Source organism: Cyprinus carpio, chromosome A11, assembly GCF_018340385.1.
Source record: "Cyprinus carpio isolate SPL01 chromosome A11, ASM1834038v1, whole genome shotgun sequence".
Classification (NCBI taxonomy): domain Eukaryota; kingdom Metazoa; phylum Chordata; class Actinopteri; order Cypriniformes; family Cyprinidae; genus Cyprinus; species Cyprinus carpio.
Genome location: NC_056582.1, coordinates 8,742,819 through 8,765,698, shown reverse-complemented (window position 1 = coordinate 8,765,698; position 22,880 = coordinate 8,742,819). Strand labels below are relative to the sequence as shown.

Here is a 22,880-nt window from a genome sequence, read left to right as displayed (position 1 = left end):
TAACAATAATAACAATTCATCAGTTGATGCCCAATTAGATCAGATGTTTTTATCAAACTACTATAAATTATTATTTTATTTTAATTTTTTTACATTTAGATAGGCCCTACATATGTAAGACAGAAGACCATGTGACAGAAATACTGTTCAGAGTTTTCCTCTTGAAGTCTGGAACATTTTTATATCTTGCTTAAAACAAAGATAATCAAAATGCTCTCATCATGAGCAGAAAACAGTTGATAATTGTTGTGGGCAAATAAAGAAACAAAAATATTTAAAAAAATATTTAGTTAATTTAATTTATATTATACGTGTGTAGATGTGATAAATATGCATACATATGATAAAACAGATATTAAACCAGCTAAAAAATCCAAAGTTATCACAAATGATTCATGTATTAACAATTGAGATGGATTAAATTATAGTCAGATGTGTTAAAGTAAAGGAAAATAGCTATTGAATGTTTTAAATTAAAAAGTGAAAAATTAGATCTTTTGCTGATTTTGTTTGGAGATGTTTAAACACTATGAAGTTCACTCTGCTCCACAGCTAATGTTAGTCTAGTCTTCTGCTGTGCTGCACTAGAGGTCAGTGAGCACTAGATTGAGTAGCAGCGCTGGTGCTCGCAGCTCTCGCCGGGTGCAGTGGCGCGCGCCTGTAATCCAAGCTGCTGGGAGGTTGAGGCTGGCGGATCGCTTGAGTTCAGGGGTTCTGGGCTGCAGTGGACTCACTCCAGCACAAAACACAAACGTGCAGCGATCGGATGTCCGCGCTAAGTTCGGTATCGATATGGTGCTCCTGGGGGAGCTCGGGACCACCAGGTCGTCTAAGGAGGGGTTGAACCGGCCCAGGTCGGAGACGGAGCAGGTCAAATCCCCCGTGCCGATCAGTAGTGGGGTCACACCTGTGAATAGACACTGCAGTGCAGCCTGAGCGATACAGCGAGACTCAGACTTTTGTGTTTGCTCTCAAATAACTTCCAGGCCAAGCAACGTTTTAATCCTTTATAACAAAAATTGATATGACAAAAAAAATAATAACAGTTAAGTTTTAATAAAAATCAAGGAAAAACCCCTTTTTTATAATGCATCTTTTAATCTCCAGTATCCCCGCTGTCCCTCCCACTGTCACAATAGTTTTAGTTTAGTTAATGTAGTCCTATTTATTAATATATCGATCAATCTCTCGCCCAATGCTTTGCTGAGAGATGGAGAGACAGTGACAGGAACCTCTGGACCATGAGAAGATCTTCTGGGATCACGACAAGCATCACATGGATAGAGCTTTTCCACAAAGTCGGCTGTGAAAGGGCATTTTTGGGACTGCTAGACACAGCCTAGGCTTGCCAGCCCTGAAAGATGCTATGGTATTAATGGAAGTCTTGAACTGAGTCTAAGTAGTGCAAATAAAGTAGTGCAAATAAAATTTCCATTTCATTTACATTTGGCTTTAGTAAATGTGAAGATGCTTCTTTATGCTATATATAGCCTACACTATTTTTAAGTTATCTTTAGGATGATATAACTGAAGTAAATCAGAGAACTTCTTCTGAGAGTAGTAGGAATTATTTTATTAGCCTCTGTTTTACGCTGTAACAAATATTTGTAGTATATAATATGTGGCCAAGATACAGTATCCAGATCAGGCAAGTCTTATGGAGGAATTTTTTTTTTTTTTTACACTAACTTTAAATCTGATTTTAATAGTTTGATTTTTGTCCGGTCTTTCCTGACAATAGATATATTTTTAAAACGTTAAAACATTTATGATTTAATTGTGAACAGCACCTCCAGCTGTTCATGAAACACAGAAGCTGAATATGAACAGAAAATATCACTTCCACAGAGAGGCGATATAGTACCAGTAATTTATCACGAAATACAGTAGTGCCTCTTATGGCAAACAAACAAGTGCAACGGCAAAAAATGCCACTGCTGAAAAGATATAAAGTTTAAAACAGCTTACAAATATGTAAAATGCTACAAAATCTGAAGTTGACCAGTAAGAGCGAAACGATTTGATTATCATTGAATTCTTAATCATAATCATTAATCTGCAAATCTTTCTTTGGCTGTTAGTCCATCTGCAGGTACAAACACAAAAGTCTGAGTCTCGCTGTATCGCTCAGGCTGCACTGCAGTGTCTATTCACAGGGTGCGACCCCACTACTGATCGGCACGGGGGCTTTGACCTGCTCCGTCTCCGACCTGGGCCGGTTCACCCCTCCTTAGACGACCTGGTGGTCCCGAGCTCCCCCAGGAGCACCATATCGATGCCGAATTTAGCGCGGACACCCGATCGACATAGTCCACTGCAGCCCAGAACCCCTGAACTCAAGCGATCCGCCAGCCTCAACCTCCCAGCAGCTTGGATTACAGGCGCGCGCCACTGCAACCCGGCGAGAGCTGCGAGCATCAGCGCTGACTCAATCTCACTAAATTGAGTAGCAGCATAGCGTAGCCCTAGTGTATAGTGCGTCATTTGAGACACATGGTGGCGTTTCACGAAAACCTAGGGCAGGGGTATTTTAGAAAGTAAGTCATGAACTGGCATGAGGGAAAGTACATTTTTGATTGAACTGAAGTTCCAAGAGCTCTTTCCAAAGTTTTGGTCTTTATCTTTCTTTCCCAGTGGAGGTCCGGGACAATAGGCTATAGGCCTATATTACACATCTGGGCACAGTACCAGTGATGCTTTGTAAAAGAAAAGAAAAGAAAAAAAAGAAAAGAAAAGAAAGAAAAGAAAAGAAAAGAAAAGAAAAGAAAAGAAAAGAAAAGAAAAGAAAAGAAACAGAATACTGGGTCCTCAAAGCTAAAGGCCAGTGGCTTCTAAGAATTTTTCTAGAAAATAATAACAATAATTATAATTCATCAGCTGATGCCCAATTAGATCAGATGTTTTATCAAACTATTATTATTTCATTTATTTTTTTACATTTAGATAGGCCCTACATATGTAAGACAGAAGACCATGTGACAGAAATACTGTTCAGAGTTTTCCTCTTGAAGTCTGGAACATTTTTATCTCGCTTAAAACAAACATAATCAAAATGCTCTGATCATGAGCAGAAAACAGTTAACTAGTAGGCTAATTTCAAAGTTTATTTTCTCATTCCTTGCCATCTACAAATCATCTTCCCAATTTTAACAATTAGCCAGTTTATTTTAAAATGCTCTTAACATATAAGCTACTGCTTAATAATAAAATGTAGATGAAAAAAAAGTCCTGTCACAAACCTCGTTTTATTATTTTTGTATGTATACTTGCAAAATGTGATGTCACATCCACGTGATAATGTTCTGTAATTGTGAGTGAACTTACTGCAAGACAAATTTCAGACTTTGTCTGACAATAAAGTTAAATCGTAATATCTTATGCCTCTGCAGCAACTTACATTACACCTGCTGAATACACTGACTAGCTTGCAGTATCTTTGGAATAAAGAGCTTTTAGAATGTTACAAACTTATAGAAATGAATCAAGTGAGATGACCAAAAATAAAATACAATTATTTAACACCTCTAACCACCCCCACAAAAGCAGCATGGTAGTGATCTCACACAACAACACAACACAACTGTTGTATAACTCACAACCCAGCAACACACCTGCAGTCTTTTTAAACCCCCAATGAGTTCTTCTAGCATGTTAAAACTGTGAAATTTGGACAACTGATGGTGATTATACATTTCAAAGTTTCCCAAACCTTATAAAAATAGTGTTTTATATGTAACTCTGGGACTGCAAAGTTTTATGATTTAAGTCTTGAAGTTTGCCACAAGCCTCCATATTTTATAAGTTTAAATTCTGAGGAGAAATCTGTGAAGAAGAAAAATATTGTATTTGAATGTGATCCCTCAAGAAGCTTGAAAGACTTTTTGAATGGTGCAGGTTTAAATTTCCAAGGTTAAATCACAAACTTAAACCTCATTTTCTGACTTTTTATGTTTTGGGCTCAAGAGACCCTAATGATGTATGTGGAAAAATCAAAAAATCAAAATTAACTTATTATTTTAATACACCTCTCTGATGTTGTGCTTAAGTCTATCTTTGTTGTGAAGGCATTAAGTCTGTTCATTGACCTTTGAGTCATGTGTATAATTGAAACTCCACCTGAACTGCTGTCTTCATAGCATCTAAATTGTTAAAACTTACTCAGAATTATCTGCTTTGTCCAGTTAGGCACCAACTTTTATTCAGAAATATGTATGTATAGACACACACACACACACACACACACACACACACACACACACACACACACACACACACACACACACACACACACACACACACACACACACAAACACACACACATAAATTCCTTTGCAGCTTCCTCATTAGGGTGGAATACTCTGGTCCTTGAGTTCTAATACTACTGCTGGTGACACACACACACACACACACACACACACACACACACACACACACACACACACACACACACACACACACACACACACACACAAACACACACACATAAATTCCTTTGCAGCTTCCTCATTAGGGTGGAATACTCTGGTCCTTGAGTTCTAATACTACTGCTGGTGAACACACACACACACACACACACACACACACACACACACACACACACTCCCTTTGTCAAGCTCCAACTATATAAGATGACAAACTGGCCTCAAAGACACCATACTCTTAAGGACAATTCAAGCATTTTTTGTATTATTGTTCCCTTTTGCTTTCATCCATCCACCACGTCATTCTTCAAAACCAGCCCGGAGTCCAGCTCCTTCACCTTCCCCGAGACCTGCCCTGAGACCTGTCTGAAGACTTGCTCTGAGACCTGCTCTGAAACCTGCCCCGAACCCAGCTTCTTAACCTTCCCCAACACCTGCCCTGAGACCTGTCGTGCTCTGAAAATGTGCTCTCAGACCTGTGTAGCGTATGAGGCCTGAACCAGACAAATTAAAGATTCGATCGTGAGCATGGTTGAAACAAGAGCTTTCAACATTAACACCATTAGAACAATTATTGACAATTTCAATTCGAAGAAGAGATTGTCTAATTTGGGGCCAAGTAATCGAAGAGATGGACAGTCTGACCCTCACATGTAAAGCCGTGAGAGTAAACAAGATCGTTGGATTGACTTCCCCCCACCTAGCAGAACCAGACTGAAATTCCTAAGGAGACCTGTTAACCCCTCTGGTCTTCACAGGACATATCCTTACTCCACAGAATGGCACAGAGAATGCCTTCCAATGCATATATGCACCAAAATGAACTCAAAGACTTCTAAATGGATATCAGTCCATTGCTTAACTCCATATCATTTATGTAACCTACACATTTGATTTTAATGTTTCTAATCACTTATTGTGTATGTCTTTTTAAATAACTCTTGAATAGCTTAAGGGATCATATTCATGTTTAGTATGTGTGTGTTCGAATCTTCTTGCTTGAAACGTTTCTGATCATCAGTTATTTGTCAAATGTATCATATTCTTGTTATAGGAATCATGTCCAAATTATACCCTGCAAGAGCGGGGAAAATTCGGACCACGTGCTTGATAAGATAACATATGATTTCTGAATCGGTGGGACAAACAATGCAACACCACGAGAAAAGACAATATCTAATTGGTCAAGACAACAGTTGAGGTGTGGCCAAAAGGCCAGTTTAAATACTCAGGACGCACCATCAAATTTTGCTTTTAGCTTTGCGCTTGTAGTTTAAGCTTTTAGTCATACTTTTAGCTTTTAGCTTTCGTTTAGCTTTTGCTATCAGTCATGCCGGCTTTTAGCTGCTGCTTTTAGTCATGCTTTGTCATCACTTTTAGCGTTCGAGCGCCGTTCCAGCGTGCTTCGGCCTGCACGCCTGCTGCTACTTAGCCACGATGAGAAGACAACGCCACCTAGTCTCGTCAAACTTTACTTCTGTGTCTTTTACTTTAGTTTCTTTTCTTTTCCGTTTGAGAGTTTCGTGTTCTGAGTTAAGTTTTGTAACGCCGTGTCCTCCGAGTCTGACCTCGCGTGCCCGTCTGAAACTTCAACCAGCCCACAACTCCGCATCGTCAGCCAACGCCCAACCACGGGCTTCCCAAGACGTCACTTCAACGACTACTGAACTTCCAGCCATTCAGCAACTTCGGGAAACCCCCTTTTCAGGGACAACAAAGGGTACCCCGTTAAACAGGCAACGCAAGTAACCTCCAGACTCACATCTGTACTGGTGTTATCTTATATAATTTTTAACCTCATTGAGGAACTCAGTGCGAGGGTTAATTAAGTGATTAATGGTTGTTCATGGGTCTATGCAATTTCACGTATTGCTGGTAACTTGGGATTTCACATTTTCATCCTCTTAAACTCATTCTTTCCTAACGTTCTATCCTCCTGCAACTTGTGTGAATGTGTGAGTGCGTGTGCTTATGTGTTAGATTAGTTTTATATGTCTTAGATTTATCTAATAAAAACCTTATTTATATTGAAAAGAGAAGTATCTTGTGTTTTGTTGCTTACAAGTTAATGTCTTAAACTGCCGATCTTGTTACTGTGCTAATTAATAGTGTTTTCACTATACTTTGGATATTAATATCCAGCGCAGATTTGATGTTAAACGGCTCGTTCAGTGAATCGCTGGCCATTTCATTGATCAGCAGTGAAACAGTGATTCTGTTCAAATTCCCTTTAAAATCTTAAATGATTCCATTTGCGCTAAATTGACCCGTTTCCCTTACACCTGCTCCACAAGCTGCCCAGAGACCTGCTCCAAAACTTGCCCCAAGCCCTACTCCTCCTCCAACCCCAATTCCTGATGTCAATAACCTGCGTTGCATACTTGATAAGACATGCCTTTCAAAAGCCGACTTGGAGATGCAGACCTGCGCTCTGCAGGAGGAGCTGGTGTATTTGAAGAAAACTCACCAGGAGGTGTGCAGCAGAATCATTTTTTAATTGTGTATGTTTTGAATGAAGATAGCAATAATTTCCTAAGCCATAATGCTTGATTGCTCATGTGTGTTTATAGGATGTGGCAGCACTACTCTGTCAGTTGACAGACACAAAGTGTGTGTGGAAGTGGATGATGCTCCTCAGCAAGACCTGAACAAGGTTTTAGACGACATCTGTTGCCATTATGAGACCATCATAGACAAACACTGCAGAGAACAGGAGTGCTGGTTCAAACAGAAGGCGGGACAACTGTCTCTTCAATTCACATTACAGCTTGGAGTGGTATTAATACAGAAAAATAATATAGCTCAGTGACTCATAAGTTAAATGTCTCACATGATATGTGTGTTTGTGACTCTCTTTTTAAGATGGCAGTCCTTTGTAAAGATGCTGCCACCAACACAGAGTGCCTAGAAACCTCTAGATCACAGATCTCAGATTTGCTGCGTACCTTGCAGTGCCTGGAGATCGAGCTGCAGTCTCAAATCAGCATGGTGAGACACAGGATGTGACAGACAGCAAACAGGAAATAGAAAAGGATTGTGAGAGGCAGTGGAAAGAGTGTTTTGGTAATAAATTGTCTGAAAGTTAACAAAGGGTTAACTAATGCTAACTGTTAAGTGAGAGCTAGATGTATTTTGTCATATGTGTGTGTGTGTGTATGTGTGTGTTAATCCATGACTTCCAAAAAAATTAGGCAAAGTCAATAGTGGAATTAAATCAGTATCTATTCTTAACACTCCTAACTTATGGCAAAGGTTTTCAGCCTTGATCTTTAGATTTGAGCAATTTTAGCTACGTGTTAGATGAGGTAAACCTTAACCTGATTTTGTGTGTTTCTGTTCAATAACTGTTCACTTTACCCACACAGAAAGGGGCACTGGAGTGCTCACTGTTGGAAACAGAGGCTAGGTACAGCACTATGCTAGCAGGATACCAGCAAACATATCAACACATATGAGGCAGAGCTTTGTCAGGTGCACACTGGCATTGAGCAGCAGGGCAGAGACTATGCTGCACTGCTGGACATCAAGACTCGTCTGGAGCAGGAGATCCTGGAAAAGCAGGACAGTAAGTAAGTGCATCTTTTCATTTACAATATAATAGGTTTATATTGTATAATATTTTGTCATATCATTAATGTTACTTGCATATTTTCTTTTTTTTTTTCATTTCTAGGTCCTAAAAAGGAAATCTAACAAACAAGTGCGACGCCAAAAAATGACACTCCTGAAAAGATATAAAGTTTAAAACAGCTTACAAATTTGTAAAATGCTACAAAATCCTAAATTGACAAGTAAGAGCAAAACAATTTGATTATCACCGAATTCTTAATCATAATCATTAATCTGCAAATCTTTCTTTCGCTGTTAGTCCACCTGCAGATACCTGGGCCGGTTCACCCCTCCTTAGATGACCTGGTGGTCCCAAGCTCCCCCAGGAGCACCATATCGATACCGAACTTAGCACGGACACCTTATCGACATAGTCCACTGCAGCCCAGAACCCCTGAACTCAAGCGATCCGCCAGCCTCAGCCTCCCAGCAGCTTGGATTACAGGCGCGCGCCACTGCACCCGGCGAGAGCTGCGAACATCAGCGCTGACTCAGTCTAGTGCTCACTGACCTCTAGTGTATAATATGATAAATATATTTATTAGTAGTGAGTATGGAATCCTTGGTATAACAAAAATATTCCAAAAAGGGTCCACATACTTGTCTTAGTCAAGTAGTGTTTACTGTCACTTATCAAGCAACCTTTGAAACAGTTTTGAGGTTAAGACAGTGAACACATCTTACACATACAGATCATATTATTAGTATTAATAATAATAAATTATTACACTGGTACTTACACCAATTTTTTAATGGTATTATGGTTTCAACAACAACAACAAAAAATAATTTTAAATATTAAGTTTCAATAAAATGTTTTCAACATTGATAAAAAGAAGAAATGTTTCTTGAGCAACAAATCAGCATATTAGAATGATTTCTGAAGGATCATGTGACACTGAAGACTGGAGTAACTGGAGTAATTCAGAGTTGCCATCACAGGAATAAATTATATTTTAATAAATATCAAAAAGTCCCTCCTCACCCCTTTTTTGCTGTTTTACTGTATTCCTAATCAAATAGTAGAACATTAAAATTCAACTTTTCATCAATTCACAACCCCCAGTTATAAGTTAATTTAAATAAATGTCACTATAACAGCAAGGAAGGAAGCAGCTGCTTTATTCGGTTTGAGAAATGTGCACATTTCAGTCTCATTCGGTTGCGCGTCGTCTCAAGGACACGCCCGCAATATAAATATTCATACAGGCGCCACCCAGTGGAAAAAAATATCAAAGGAACTAAATATACTGTAACACCGGTAAACGCGATGGCGGCAACCGGCATTCAGACACAAACATATCACGTCATACACTGCCTATTACAAAATGAACAAGATATTAATATGTTGGAGACTGATGGTCCTGAAGATGGTAAGTGTTCGACTTTGATTTCTGAGCATTATTCGAATCATTCTACGAAAAGGCGATGCCTCTTTTGAACGTATGTGTAAACAATGTCTTGCTCACACCTTGCATAGCTGGCTCTTTGGGTTAGCTGACCTTGTTTTTGAAACACATCAATTTTAGATGCAATCTATAATCAAAACGGGATTATTTCTACTCCACTTCGTTGTTTAAATATACATATTTAAACATCATAATATGTTTTCCTGACAGATTGTTTTCTACATACAATAAATAGGTTAAGTAAAAATATAATTAATATATAATATAGTGCTTGTATTTATTCAAATATAACGTTATGTGACATTGTTTACAAGCTGATTATTGATTTTGTACACAGTTGAAACACTGATTTAGCGATGTTAACACCTTATTAAAATGTTAAAAATGTACACAATTTAAAAAATGTGCTATTATGACAACATCCTTAAATGTTCTCTCTTGTCATGTAAGTGCACAATAACCAGATGCATTATTTTAAGTATCATAAATTTACTCTAAGCTACTTGTTCTGCAGAGAACTCATTTGACCCTGTAAAAATAGCATCTAAACTCAGGGAACTGGGTGACGATTATGATGAGAAAGTGATCCAGCCACTGATGAAGAATGTACAGAGAGCTGCAGCTGATCAGGTGAGTCCAAATGGTCCTTCTTCAGACACTGACCAACTAATCTGAAGAATGTTTGTATCACTTTGTGAACATTTTATCAGTGCAACTTTGTTCCTGGTCCACTCGTAATTACAGGCAATAACTGTACAGGCTGCTGTTAAGCAGTGCAGTTGATATCTGCACGTTTCGTTTTCTTCTCTGAACCTAGTAAAAGTGAAACTTCTTGAGCAGCCTCAAAAAGTATGCAGTATTTCCTCTTTGGGACTGATAGCTAAGCCTTTTTGCTTTAATTGCATGGCAACCACATGATTTAACCACATTTGACAGTTGACATCTGTAGTCTCTGACATGTGTCTGTCCTCTAGGTGGTGACTGTGTTCAGTGATAGCGTGGACAGTCTGTGTAAGATGTGGGCTGTGGAAAGAGCAGAAGTGGCCTCAGAGAAGCAGCTCCTCAAGGCTGCCATCACACTGGGACTCTTTATGAAGAAAAACTGCCCTGCCATGACGAATGTAGTTGAGGTCGCTATGATGGGATTCGTCAACAATCGTCTAACAAACTGGATTTCAGAGCAAGGGGGCTGGGTAAGGATAGTTTTATCAGATTTGCTTTAATCGCTTCTTTTATGTAGTCCAAGACCAAGAGGCTTAGGTACATCTTCAGAAGGATTCGTCTGCTCACATAGAGGTCACTTTCAAACCAAGCAGCTTTTCTATTGGTCAGCGTGGCGAATTCATATGACCAACTTGAACATGAGTGAAATCTGCACAGGGAACTTTTCGCCCTCAAGCGAAACTCCCATCCGCACTGATTACTATTGAAATGAATGGAATTTCACAGAGCAACGGTAAATGTGACCCCATATTAAAAGTCTGTGAATTTTAGTCTCGTTTTAGTCAATTAAATCTTAGTCACATTTTAGTCATGCAGTATAAAGGTTGATAATTAATTAATTTGCTCAAAATTATAATCATGATTACTTGACGTGATTGTTGTCCTTTGAGAAACTGCATCATAATTAATGCACTTTCACATATAACCATACACATAGTTACTTTACCTTATCTAGTTTCTCCAGTGTATTATATTATCTGAATTATAAACACACTCGCTACTTTCTGAAAGCTGGTAAAACTCAAAATCGTCTCTCAAAAGCTGTAATTCTTAATATTAATGCCAATAATTCCAAATTATATTCATGTCTTTCTATCAAAACAACAACAAAAAAGACTTCACAAAAGAAAATACAGAGAAATTTTAGTTATAAAGTGCTTTTATTTTTTAAATGTCATTTTAGTCTCATATTTTTTGTCAATGATATTGCATGCTGATATAGTTACAGTTCAGTGTTTAATGATGTCAGTATGATCTTGTCTTCGTCTTATCTTAGTCATGGAAAAAAGGTCATCTACAAATATTTTTCATCAAGGAAATGAACACTAAGTCAAAAGCATCTGAAGCAGGAGTGTACAGTCCTGTTCCAAACCCATAAGACTGTTTTGTTAATCTTGGGAACACAAATCAAGATATTTTGATGAAATCTGAGAGTTTTCTGACCCTGCATAGACAGCAACGCAACTGAAACATTCAAAGCCCAGAAAGCTAGTAAAGACATCATGCAAAGAAAACAAAAATAATGATTTTTATGCTCAAAAAAAGTATTCTCGTAGCTTCATAAAATTATGGTTGAACCCAGGGCAAGGCCAGAAATGTTTAAGTTGGTGGAACTACATAAAACCGGGCCACAAAGGTGTTATAAAGCATTGATTAGCATTAATTTAAACCTTTATATTATTAAAATCAAGTCACCTTTATTTATATAGCGCTTTATACAGTTCAGATTGTTTCAAAAAAGAAGATAATTTGTCGATAATGCAAGAGGACAATAACAAACAGTCAGTTTTTCAGTTGTTATCAGTTCATTGATGATTCAGTTATGTCCTCCAGCTCAGCTCTCATCCAAAAGTGCTCCATCATCTGGTTTGGGTACGGACTGGATCCGGGTGGCTACGGTGACCTCCGAATAAGAATAAAACAGACTAATATTAGCATAGATGCCATTCTTCTTACGATGTATTTGAGTTATAGAAAATTGGTTGTGTGTTATGCGTAAACCAGGTTAAAGAGATGGGTCTTTAATCTAGATTTAAGCTGACAGAGTGTGTCTGCCTCCCGAACAACGCTAGGTAGATTGTTCTAGAGTTTGGGCGCTAAATAGGAAAAGGATCTGCCACCCACCGAGATTAAAATTTTCCGTCGCTACGACGGATTTCCGTCAATTGGAAAAGAAACATGTAGCGCATTGTTGTTCTGCCGAAATCCTCCCACCACGACTGCAGTTTCTCACTGACAACACAACACTGCTCGCATCATTCACAGTCGGGTTATTAGCAGAGAACACAGAGCAGGATTGCGGCTGTAATCCGTGTTTATAACGCGATGACAGATGACGGAACGTATCATTTGCTTGATTACACATTCATAAAGACAGTGGGTGCTTCTCAAACCTCTCCTACCGAGATTGCGTCCTTCCTAGTTTAGTCCTTCTGAGTCTTGTAGGCTAGAGACCTCCTCAGCATTAAACGCTAGAATGAGACAGTATGTCTAGTAAGTTCACGTAGCTACATCACATATGTTCCCGCCACTCTTGCCAACTATCCCAAGTACACCGGCTGCAGCCTGCGGATCGAGGCGGGGGCCGCATCTGGGGCGGGGCTGCACGTGTCGCCCCGCCCCATACCTACTCTGATTGGTTCGATCGTCTTTCATAGACATACATGATAGGATGTGTGCGTAGATGGTGTAGAACCGAGTATGTTGTATAAAAAGCTAAAAACGCTGTGCAGTTTTACAAAGCCTTCATTAAAATGCACAGTTGTTTATTGTTAACTTGACTCACTATATCTGTTTTATTGAATCACGAAATGTTAGCTGCTGCAAGTTTAATCTTCTGGACCAGACAAATTCACAAATGAATCATTGGGACATTCTAAAGCGCTTAACGTGAAAGTACGTGGCTTAATGCATTAAAACTGTGTTTTAAAAAGACCAAACTCAGTAAACAAATTATCAATAAAGCATTCTATTCACAGACAAGCAGATATGAGCCAGAATACAAACGCGACGTGTTTAAATACGCGTTAAGCATTTTCCTCCCATAACCTGCTTGTCTGTAAATAGAATGCTTTATTACAACTGTTTACTGAGTTTGGTCTTTTTAAAACACGTTTTAATGCATTACGCCACGTTAAGCGTTTTATTTTTAGGCCAATGGTTTTCCAAAATGGATATCGAAGATACAAAGTTAATATATTCATATAATATTAATAGATGATACTTTATAAAGTTTATCTCAGTATTTGACCGCAGTGGCTGTGAGACACCTGCACTGAAATACTACTATAGCAACAGATTACAGGTATGGTCTTTCAGAATCATCACTGGTCGGTAGAAATAAAAGTTTCTCGATTTCTTCACTTAAAATAATGAGGAGCAGCATATTTTCCTGCAATAAAGGGGAGGAAAAAGTCTTTACTTTGCAATGTAGTAAAGAAAATTAAAGTTTTATAAAAATATAAATGGCACACAGCAGACACATTAGCCTACTGCGGTGTCATTTATCAACTGCATGACAGAACAATAATTGTCTTGTCATGCTCATAGACTGTATAAAAACAGGGTCATGCTATATACATTTAAACAATACTGATATATCCTTTTCATTTCCTTTCTCATAATATGATGATATGAAATAATCAAAAATTATTAAATTATTTAATTCATAATTCATTCTTCTATCTGTAGACCTGATCCTCACACTGTGGATAATCAACCCAATTAATTTATTAAATGTAGTGGGTTGTTCGTCTGTTAGCCAAAAGATCACCTTAATTTAGCTAAACAATCATTTCAGGGACATGGCGAGTTACAGGCTAATGTTTTTTTCTTCTTCTTTGCATTTTAATGAAGGCTTTGTAAAACTGCACAGTGTTTTTAGCTTTTTAAACAACATACTCCATCCTACACCAACTACGAACACATTTCCTGTCATATATGTCTATGAAAGACGATCGAACCAATCAGAGTAGGTAAGGGGCGGGGCGACACATGCAGTCCCGCCCCAAATGCAGCCCCGCCTCGATCTGCAGGCTGCAGCCAGGTGCTTCTCAACTCTCGCGAGACAAATAAGCAACCGCAGCTTCAAAACCAATCCCAATATTTTTTTATGATTTATTATCATCAATATTATTTATTATCAATTATTTATTACAAATAAATGAGCCTGCAATATATTAAACTGAAACTACCCTTTTATCTGTAAAGTTATTTTGGCAAAAATCAGCAAACTGCAACAAAGCAGGAACAAAACTCATCTCTGATCACCTGGATTGGAGAGATGGAAAAGGAGAAAAACACAAGAGCTTCAAAGGAACATAGCCACATATTTATAGCCTACTAAAGTATTGGCTATTCGAACCAAATATACTCTTAGCATTAGTATAGGCCTACTTGTTTTTTTTTTTGTTTGTTTTTTATCACAGCCCGGGATAATTAATACATTACAAAAACATTGTAAAAACTATAAAGGCTATAAAGAAAAAGTCATCCCACTCCCCTACGTCTACTAGGCTGCTATCTTCGCTTGGATTACAGCGTCACGCGCCTTCTTTTTAACATGATTTTTCTCCAGTCCCTCATTGAAGAAGAGGAGGGGGTGGAATATTTGACAAATTATGCTGCAGCACTTATATTTTTGCCCTGATTGGCTATTAACTATCTGTCAATCAATTCATTGGAGAATACAGTGAACATAAATGAAAAGAAACACAGTTGCTTGTCCGGTTTTCCTAACAAGCAACCATATTTTTTAAAATAAATACAAAAAACCGCAACCCGCGACCGGGATTTTTTCACGCCACATAATATGCAGACTTGGCAACTTTGATTCCCCCCCTCAATGTCATGCCACAAAAACACTAATAAAACAAAGTCTTTAAACTTGTAAACTTTGTATTACAAATCTTTATATTATTTTGCTTTCTATTAATGTAATACTATGAATCACAGTCGTCTAGTCTCCCCGTGTCTTAAATTATTGGCAGTTTAGCGTTAAGTAATTTACACCAAAACAAAAGATAACATGTTCGAAAATACTATTTTTGTCTTACATTGCATAATAAATTTAGACAAGCTCAATACTGACTCGTTTTTCGTCAGCTTATTTTCATGAAATGGAATGGGTACCAAGGATTGTGGGCGATTGAAGGTCGCGGAGGATAGGCCTACATCCCATGCATCCTTCAAATTCAGCTGAATGAAGGATGCGAAATGAAGGCTGCCTTCCAAAGATCCTTCCGACTGAGATGGCCTTCAGCGACGTTTGATGACGTGGCAGCCGAGATATGCAGTCTTCTGTTCGAGAAGCACCCAGTCACTTGCTTCATTCCTGAATGAATCAGCCTTTCAAACGAATCAACTGAATGAATGATTCAGTGATAAAATCAGTGTATTGCAGCAAGCTGGCGGTTTCAGTTTCATTTTTAGGAATAATTTCAATTATTTAAATGATTAAACATTTGTGTATTCAAAATTTGATATTTAAAACATTAATCTCCACAATAATTTATGAGTTTAATTGCATTCATGCCAACTTTGAGCCTGATTAAACGTCTGACAATTTACCTACAAGCCACTTATAGAGTGGCCTTTTATTGTGTCCAGGCTAAGGCACACCTGTGCAATAATCATGCTGTCTAATCAGCATCTTGATATGCCAGACCTGTGAGGTGGATGGATTATCTTGACAAAGGAGAAGTGCTCACTAACACAGATTTAGACAGATCTGTGAACAATATTTGAGAGAAATAGGCCTTTTGTGTACGTAAAAAAAAGTCTTAGATTTTGAGTTAGCTCATGTGGGGGCAAAAACAAAAAGTGTTTCATTTATAATTTTGTTCAGTCTATATATATATATATATATATATATATATATATATATAAATAAAGAAATAACAAAGTCATACTTCTGATATAACCATTATGACTAATTTTTTAGATTTATTTGACTATTGTTAAACACACAAATTGTCTAATGTTGTTATTTTTCTTTTCTAGGTCTCTGTCTCTAAGAACAGCATGTGTTGAGTTTGGAGCCCGTTCTCTGAAAGACGCTCAATCATTTCTCTAAAGTTTGATTTGTAATCCAGGATAAACTTTAAATGGTGCTCTTTCAGACAATCACAGGCAGAAAAAGGTCTGTTATTTTTTTTATTAATTAAACTCATATACAGATATTTGTTTGAATGTTTCAGTAGATGCAAGGATTCTCAACCAACAATGTTTTTTTAAATAATAGACTTGTGTGTCTTATGATGTAGTCAGATTCTCTAGTCACATTTCTTTACATCACTGATGTAACTCACAAGTCTGTGTATGTGGAGTAAAACTGGAATGTTATTTTAAATCCTTTGAAAATGAAGCACTTTGAACAAATGTATCAGTCTCATAGGAACATGTGTGTTGTAATAAACATTAGTAAAATGTTAAAATGTTAGTCTTCATTCACAAGAGATAAAATAAATATAGGGTGGACATATTCAGCATTTTATTTTTTGTAGTTTATGGTTTTATTGTATCCTATTAACAATAAGGTAATAATTACTCTCTAATGACCTCACTAATAATGACTGGTCACTTTGAAATTAATTCTACATAAGCATGGTTATTTTTATTTGAATAAAAATTAGTCGGTGTGTCTTATTATTAATTATGAACTCTTGAATGATTTCCAATGAAGTTATGATTATAATGCGCTTTTTCAAACCTTCACAAGGGGGCACCACAGTACCGAGTTACCATCTGGTGACTGCGGTTCACACAAGAACAGCATTTGTATCATTTAGGCCAAATAAAACCATTGCTTCTGCAGGCTTTGTCAGTAAACAAAATTACACATAGAGGAAGTGGCCACCATAAGCGGTGATAATATCTTTATCTGATAACACTTTTATCCCAATACTTTGGAAATTCTTTGTGTGCTATTACAGGTAGCTTTAAAAGTTACAGTTTTTAACAGGTATTAGATAACGAGCCTCAACTGATCTATGTAGGTAATTGCAGCTTGTGAGTCATTTGAACTAGATATTAAAATAATGAAGATAGAGTGTTTATACCATGAAGTATAAACTTAAACTAGTGAAATTCTCCAGTTGGCACACACTAAAGGAAAAACAGGTCAGCTGAATACCATTGATGAAGCAGAAACACTCTGATCCTATTTCAGGATTTACCCAGGAAGTCTGAGAGAGGTTGTTTCGCAGGAAACACCATGCAAGAAGTGTGAATTGATTGTACTCTCTGAGACTGACCGGTCTGAAAAGGTCAAACCATTTATCAGACCTTGTCCAAAGGACACTTTACTCACTGCCACATTTCTTTTAAGGACAAAGAGTCAAAATCAGGGTCCGTTCAGAGGACATCACAGTTTTAGGTTTCTTCCAATATACTTGAGAAATGAGCAATTTCAGTGAAGCTCTGAATGTCCCTGCCTTTTTAAAATTTAAAGAGAGCCCTGAACATTTGAGAATCTCAAGTGCAATTGTCCTCACAGGTTATGCATCATTTATTTTTTTAAAGTTCTGCTTAAAGGGATAGTTCACTCAAAAATTAAAGTTCTGTTATCTTATATTCAAACCTGTATGACTTTCTTCTGCTGAACAAAAATATTTTCATGAATGTTTCAGCTGTTTGGAAAGAAAGTCAATGGGGTCCAAAACAATTCTGAACTTTCATTCTATAGATATTTTAAAAAATATCTATTCATACAGGTTTGAAATGACACAAGGGTGTGTAAATGATGACAGAATTTTTTATTGTCCCTGTCCCTTGAAGACGAAATGGGCCTAGTTGCCTCCAATTTGCACTCGTCCTGAAAAGCAGCAAATGACAAATAACTCCATACTTCTCAAAACATGAATGTGCTGGCCTATAAAAATGACCTCAGATCACATCCTCAATGTCCTTTCTCAAAGTCCTCAGACGCCTTAATGCTACTGACTAAAGACGAGTGTGGATAAGTGCACTCATAGGCACTGAGTCTGCAGTTTTGCACTCATTATATGAAGCCCTTTATGTGATAGCTGCATTCAAATGAACCACAGCACAAAAGGAAATCATAATCAAATAAAGATTTTCCCACAGATGTGAATGCCGGGTGAACTGTGTGGCTATTCCTCTAAAACAGGCCATTTTCATTTATTTAATGGTCCCTCACTAATGATGCAATTCATTATATGCACCATTGACTGAGTTTTCAAGGAAACATTTCCAGTAATGTTCGATCGTCTCCAGTTCTGTGGCAGATGTATTCTCACAACTGACAGCACACATCCCAGATTTCATTTTCCTAGCAGACTCATTTATATTGTCATATTTTGAAAAGTGTCAGATGTCATTGCCCCCCAGTCTTCTCTCTTTGCTATCTATGCGAAAGCTGGGCCGATCACGCACACGTGGATTCTCCGTGCAACACACATACTGTTTCCAGATCTTAACGAAGGCATTCTGAAATTTCTTAATGCGGAATGCATAAACAATGGGATTGACAACGGAGTTGCCATGACTGAGCAAGATTGCCACGTAAAGAATTGTCATTGAATATTTACAATTAGGGAAGAAGAGAGTGATGCAATTCAGGATATGCAACGGCAACCAACTGACTGCGAACAAGAAAAGCACCAGCGCGAGAGATTTCGCCAGCTTGAGTTCTTTCCCGTAATATCGAGTGGGGTCGGTCTGGTTGGTGGTGACCTTCTTGTTGAGCTGCTTGTGGATCATGTAGAAGATCTCAGCATAGATGAGCAACATGAGGATGAGAGGTGGCAGGACCCATCCGAAGAAGTTGAAGTAGACCATGTACTCCATGCTGATGACGTTCTCGAACTCACAGGTTACAAGAAGGTCAGCACCCACGGTGCCATTGGTCTGTCGTAGCTTCTCCAGATTGTTCCAGCCCAACATGGGCGTCAGGCCGACTACGATGGCCACCATCCAGCACACAATCACTGCAATGCCTGCACGCTTTGGAGTCACCACTCTTTTATATCTGTGGAAAAAAAATGGCATCTTTAAAACAAGTCTGAAGCATATACCATATACCAACAAACTCGTAGTTCCCAGTAAGCATGTCTTTAAAGGTGTAATAGTTATTGTTTAAAATCAATTCCCCAATGGAGAAAATACATGGGAATTTGATATCCTGGTACACTCTTCAAAAGAGGAAGCTTTGTAATGATGCTGAACCATGAACATTACTAAAATTAGGCATATTCTGAGGAAGCACAAACCCAACGAATGATTATTATTATTTTGTTTTTAAATCTGCTTTGAAACATAAGGTGTGATTTATCTGAAATAAATAATCCCTGTGATGAATAGCATGGAAATCAAAATTAAAAGTGGTGATCTGACTACACAAACTCTGTTGAGAAGGATTACATTTTGATTTAGTCACAATCCCTTCTCTGTGAAGAGCAGAGGGTCTTTCAGACAACACAATTGAAGCTAGTGAAGCATGCCATCCACTCAGCTGGCAAATTGGCACTAGTTGCTAGTTTGACAAACTATGCATTTGTCCAGTGTAATTACTGCAAACTAGAATGTTATTATCTTATTTAACATTTAAAATACAGGAAGGGGATATCATTTAGCTGTTCTTCTAGGCAATCAGAAGTAATGCTGCATAACAGTCTTTCTACCTAATTGTTTTGTCTCATATAATGTGTAAACTCTGTAACTCAAACTTCACACTCAATGAGAGGCCATAGTCAGGACAGGAAATTAAGGGCCGTGAGATAGTCATGGTTTGAAGGTGACTTTGAAAATGGATTCCATGTTACAGCAATAATTTCAGAAACATTGCAGCCCACGGCAAACCCACTCAGGTCAAACATCATTCCATGATCTGAAAGCAAAGAAGCTACGCCTCAGTATTTCTCATTTGCTACAATGTTTCTTGATTCTCTTTCTAAATTAAGATTGTGATGTGGCGAACAACTATGATTACATTCTAATCAAAGAACACGCATGTTTGTTTTCTTTTTTAAATAAATTTGCCATGAAGGGATAGTTCACCCCAAAATAAAACCCATTGTCATGTTTCAACCCGCAGGACTTTCTTCCATGAAATGAAAGGAGACACTTTAAAGAATGTAATGGCAATGAATTGTAACTGAAGATGTCAGGGGCTCAAAATAATAATAATAATAATAATAATAAAAAAATAAAAAAATAAAATATTATAAAAGTGGTTCATGTGTGCTAAGTTTTTTGAAGTCATAGGTATTTTTTAATTTACATACCCCTTTTACCACTCATTGCCATGTTCATAAGAGTTCACAACTATTTGTGATTTATGAACAAAACATTAACTTAATTAGAAAACATATACTACAATTGTACTTTAGAATTGGGCTTTATTGTCCCTATAAGGAGGCATCCATTTAATAATTTGCATTAAAATTACAATTTACACTCATTACGTTATTACTGCATACTGTTTTATAATGTACTATAATAATGAGGTGCAGATAATTGCCACTATTTGCAATAAGTAGTAGGCCTATAAATAGCAGAAAATCCTGCTATTTTAACAGTGTAAATAGAATCTATTGCTATCTGCACTTAGTGTAAATAGCATATTGTTGAAAATACTGCTATTTTCACAGTATAAATAGAATTCATTAATCACTTAGTGCAGTGGTTCCCAACCACGTTCCTGGAGGCCCCCCAACACTGCAGGTTTTCCATGGCTTCTTAATCAAACACACCTGATTCAGATCATCAGCTCATTAGTAGAGACTCCAAGACCTGAACTGGGTGTGTCAGACAAAGGAGAGATGCAAAATGTGCAGTGTTGGGGGGCCTCCAGGAACGAGGTTGGGAACCACTGACTTAGTGAAAATAGAATCTATTACTATTTGCACTCAGTGTAAATAGCATTCATCACTATTTGCAAATATTAAATAGCCTCTATGGCTAAGAAAATATTCTCACTTAGTGTAAATAGCCTCTATTGCTATTTGTACAGTGTAAATAGCCTCTATCGCTATTTACACTTAGTGCAAATAGCCGCTGCCTTTTATGATATTTCGTAGTGATTTTGGGTTCGTTTTTAGGCTCGACATGACAACATTAATTTTAATTGCATTAACATTCTTTAAAAGTTCTCACCTGAATGAAAAAAAAGTCATACGGGTTTGAAACCACGTTCATTTCGTTTTGGGTTAAATATTCCTTTAAGAATTGTGATGAGCAGGATTTCACAGTCAACTTCAATACAACCTCCACATTCATGTGGACACGAAACCATCATGCATTAAGAAAAAGAAAACAAAACTGGAAATATGAAATTAAAATTCCTGTGAAATGAATAAGCAACCAACATTACCTCATTGGTATCTTGACCCTCAGATAGCGGTCAATAGCAATAGCCAGGAGGGCGAGTATTGAACTTTGCGTTAGTACCAGTACAGTACATGCAACGAGCAGACAGCTGTAAAAATGAGTCTTTAGTCCGATGCTTATGGTTATAGCCAGAGGAATGACAAGTGCCCCGACCGCAATGTCTGCTAGAGCCAGGCTGACGATGAAATAAATGGTCGTGTCCCGTAGAGATCGGTTGATTCTCACAGCCCAGACCACCATCACATTCCCAATGACCGAGGAAAGGGCAATCAGCACCTCCATCCCAATGTACAGACCCAGGACACCAGGCATCCTTGCTAGGAGTTTACGTGCTTATGTTGAACAGGATCAAAGGATCCCTTTTTTTAAATAAAAAGACAGCCGGTGCGTCAAACGAGTCCAAACTGTCGCTTTATTCTGGTTTACATGTCGGTGCCAAAGTTACATGGGGCAGGGTGTACACAGAAGTTGCGTTTCCTCTCCGAAATGCGTCCGCGGCACCATGATCACCATATCAGCTCCACAGTGAACAAGCATGAGTCACTCCAGAAGCAGAACCACCACAAGCACATTCCCGAGCATCAAAGCTCATCAGAAGCGATCTGCGCGTGACTCAACACCTGTGCCCGAGAGTCAGTCAAGATAGACGACTTCCATTTGGTTTAAAATTAAGACCGTAGCCTACATAAATCTCTCGATGTCGATAAATCCTGCGAGGTCTGACGGTCACCTTAACTTTGAAACAGCGCTATATATAACGCGCGCATCGACTTCACGGTCGGCTCCTCGTGCACGCTGGTGCGACCGATGCAAGTTTCACCAATTAACCTAGTATTGATGTCCGGTTCGCGAACGAATCGTTCAATTTAACCGGTTCTGCTTAGTGAACCGGTTGAACCAGTTCACCAAATCGGTAATCCAGTAAACACTAATCCAAAAATTACTTAAATTATTCACTTTTTTAACGTGGCTGAAACTCCATCTGAGTCGAAATTAACCAATATCCCGGAGTAATTCATTTACTCAAACAGTACTGAACTGGCGGAGCCAGGGAGGGGCCAGAAACCAGGGGTGGCACAGAAATCTTCATTATTTCGATATAAAAATGTGTTTGACTATAATTTACTGGACTGTTTTAGTGCCTAAAACACAAGTGAGTACAGTTAATTTCTACTTAACTGTAACTGAGATATTTGTGAATTAAATCAAGTAATACTGAGTGAATATGACCATTTTTGTATTATTCCTCACCTCCGGGGATTTTAATAAATTCACTTTTTTTTTTTTTTTTGATTATTTTTTTTTTTTTTTTTAAATGATGCTTGCTCTCCAAACATTGCATGCTCGTGGATGAGACATGCAGATAGTG

At 38.0% G+C, this 22,880-nt stretch overlaps 2 protein-coding genes, 1 long non-coding RNA gene and 1 pseudogene across 3 annotated transcripts; 2 read left to right on the top strand and 2 right to left on the bottom strand.

Annotated features, from left to right (window-relative positions):
- Positions 1-8,114, top strand: part of LOC109072059 — a 49,104-nt pseudogene extending 40,990 nt beyond the window's left edge.
- Positions 8,115-9,245: 1,131 nt separating this feature from the next.
- Positions 9,246-16,596, top strand: LOC109072095 (bcl-2-like protein 15). The gene is made up of 4 exons (XM_019088373.2): positions 9,246-9,403; positions 9,954-10,069; positions 10,414-10,632; positions 16,163-16,596. Exons 1-4 carry the CDS (start codon positions 9,301-9,303, stop codon positions 16,190-16,192), a joined length of 468 nt encoding a protein of 155 aa, XP_018943918.1. The 5' UTR covers positions 9,246-9,300; the 3' UTR covers positions 16,193-16,596.
- Positions 11,304-12,714, bottom strand: LOC122146698. The gene is made up of 2 exons (XR_006161213.1): positions 12,565-12,714; positions 11,304-12,065 (listed from the first exon to the last, which is right to left on the bottom strand). It is a non-coding gene; the product is annotated as an uncharacterized LOC122146698 (long non-coding RNA).
- Positions 16,597-17,897: 1,301 nt separating the features above from the next.
- Positions 17,898-22,468, bottom strand: LOC109072096 (adenosine receptor A1). The gene is made up of 2 exons (XM_019088374.2): positions 21,495-22,468; positions 17,898-19,151 (listed from the first exon to the last, which is right to left on the bottom strand). Exons 1-2 carry the CDS (start codon positions 21,821-21,823, stop codon positions 18,491-18,493), a joined length of 990 nt encoding a protein of 329 aa, XP_018943919.1. The 5' UTR covers positions 21,824-22,468; the 3' UTR covers positions 17,898-18,490.
- Positions 22,469-22,880: the final 412 nt, after the last annotated feature.

Bases quoted from the DNA above. Each gene is read 5' to 3' on its own strand.
- LOC109072095 (XM_019088373.2), top strand. From the start codon at position 9,301: ATGGCGGCAACCGGCATTCAGACACAAACATATCACGTCATACACTGC. The intron at 10,070-10,413 runs GTGAGTCCAAAT...TCTGTCCTCTAG, and splicing joins AGAGAGCTGCAGCTGATCAG to GTGGTGACTGTGTTCAGTGA. The intron at 10,633-16,162 runs GTAAGGATAGTT...TTTCTTTTCTAG, and splicing joins TTTCAGAGCAAGGGGGCTGG to GTCTCTGTCTCTAAGAACAG.
- LOC109072096 (XM_019088374.2), bottom strand. From the start codon at position 21,823: ATGCCTGGTGTCCTGGGTCTGTACATTGGGATGGAGGTGCTGATTGCC. The intron at 19,152-21,494 runs GTAATGTTGGTT...TTTTTTCCACAG, and splicing joins AGGGTCAAGATACCAATGAG to ATATAAAAGAGTGGTGACTC.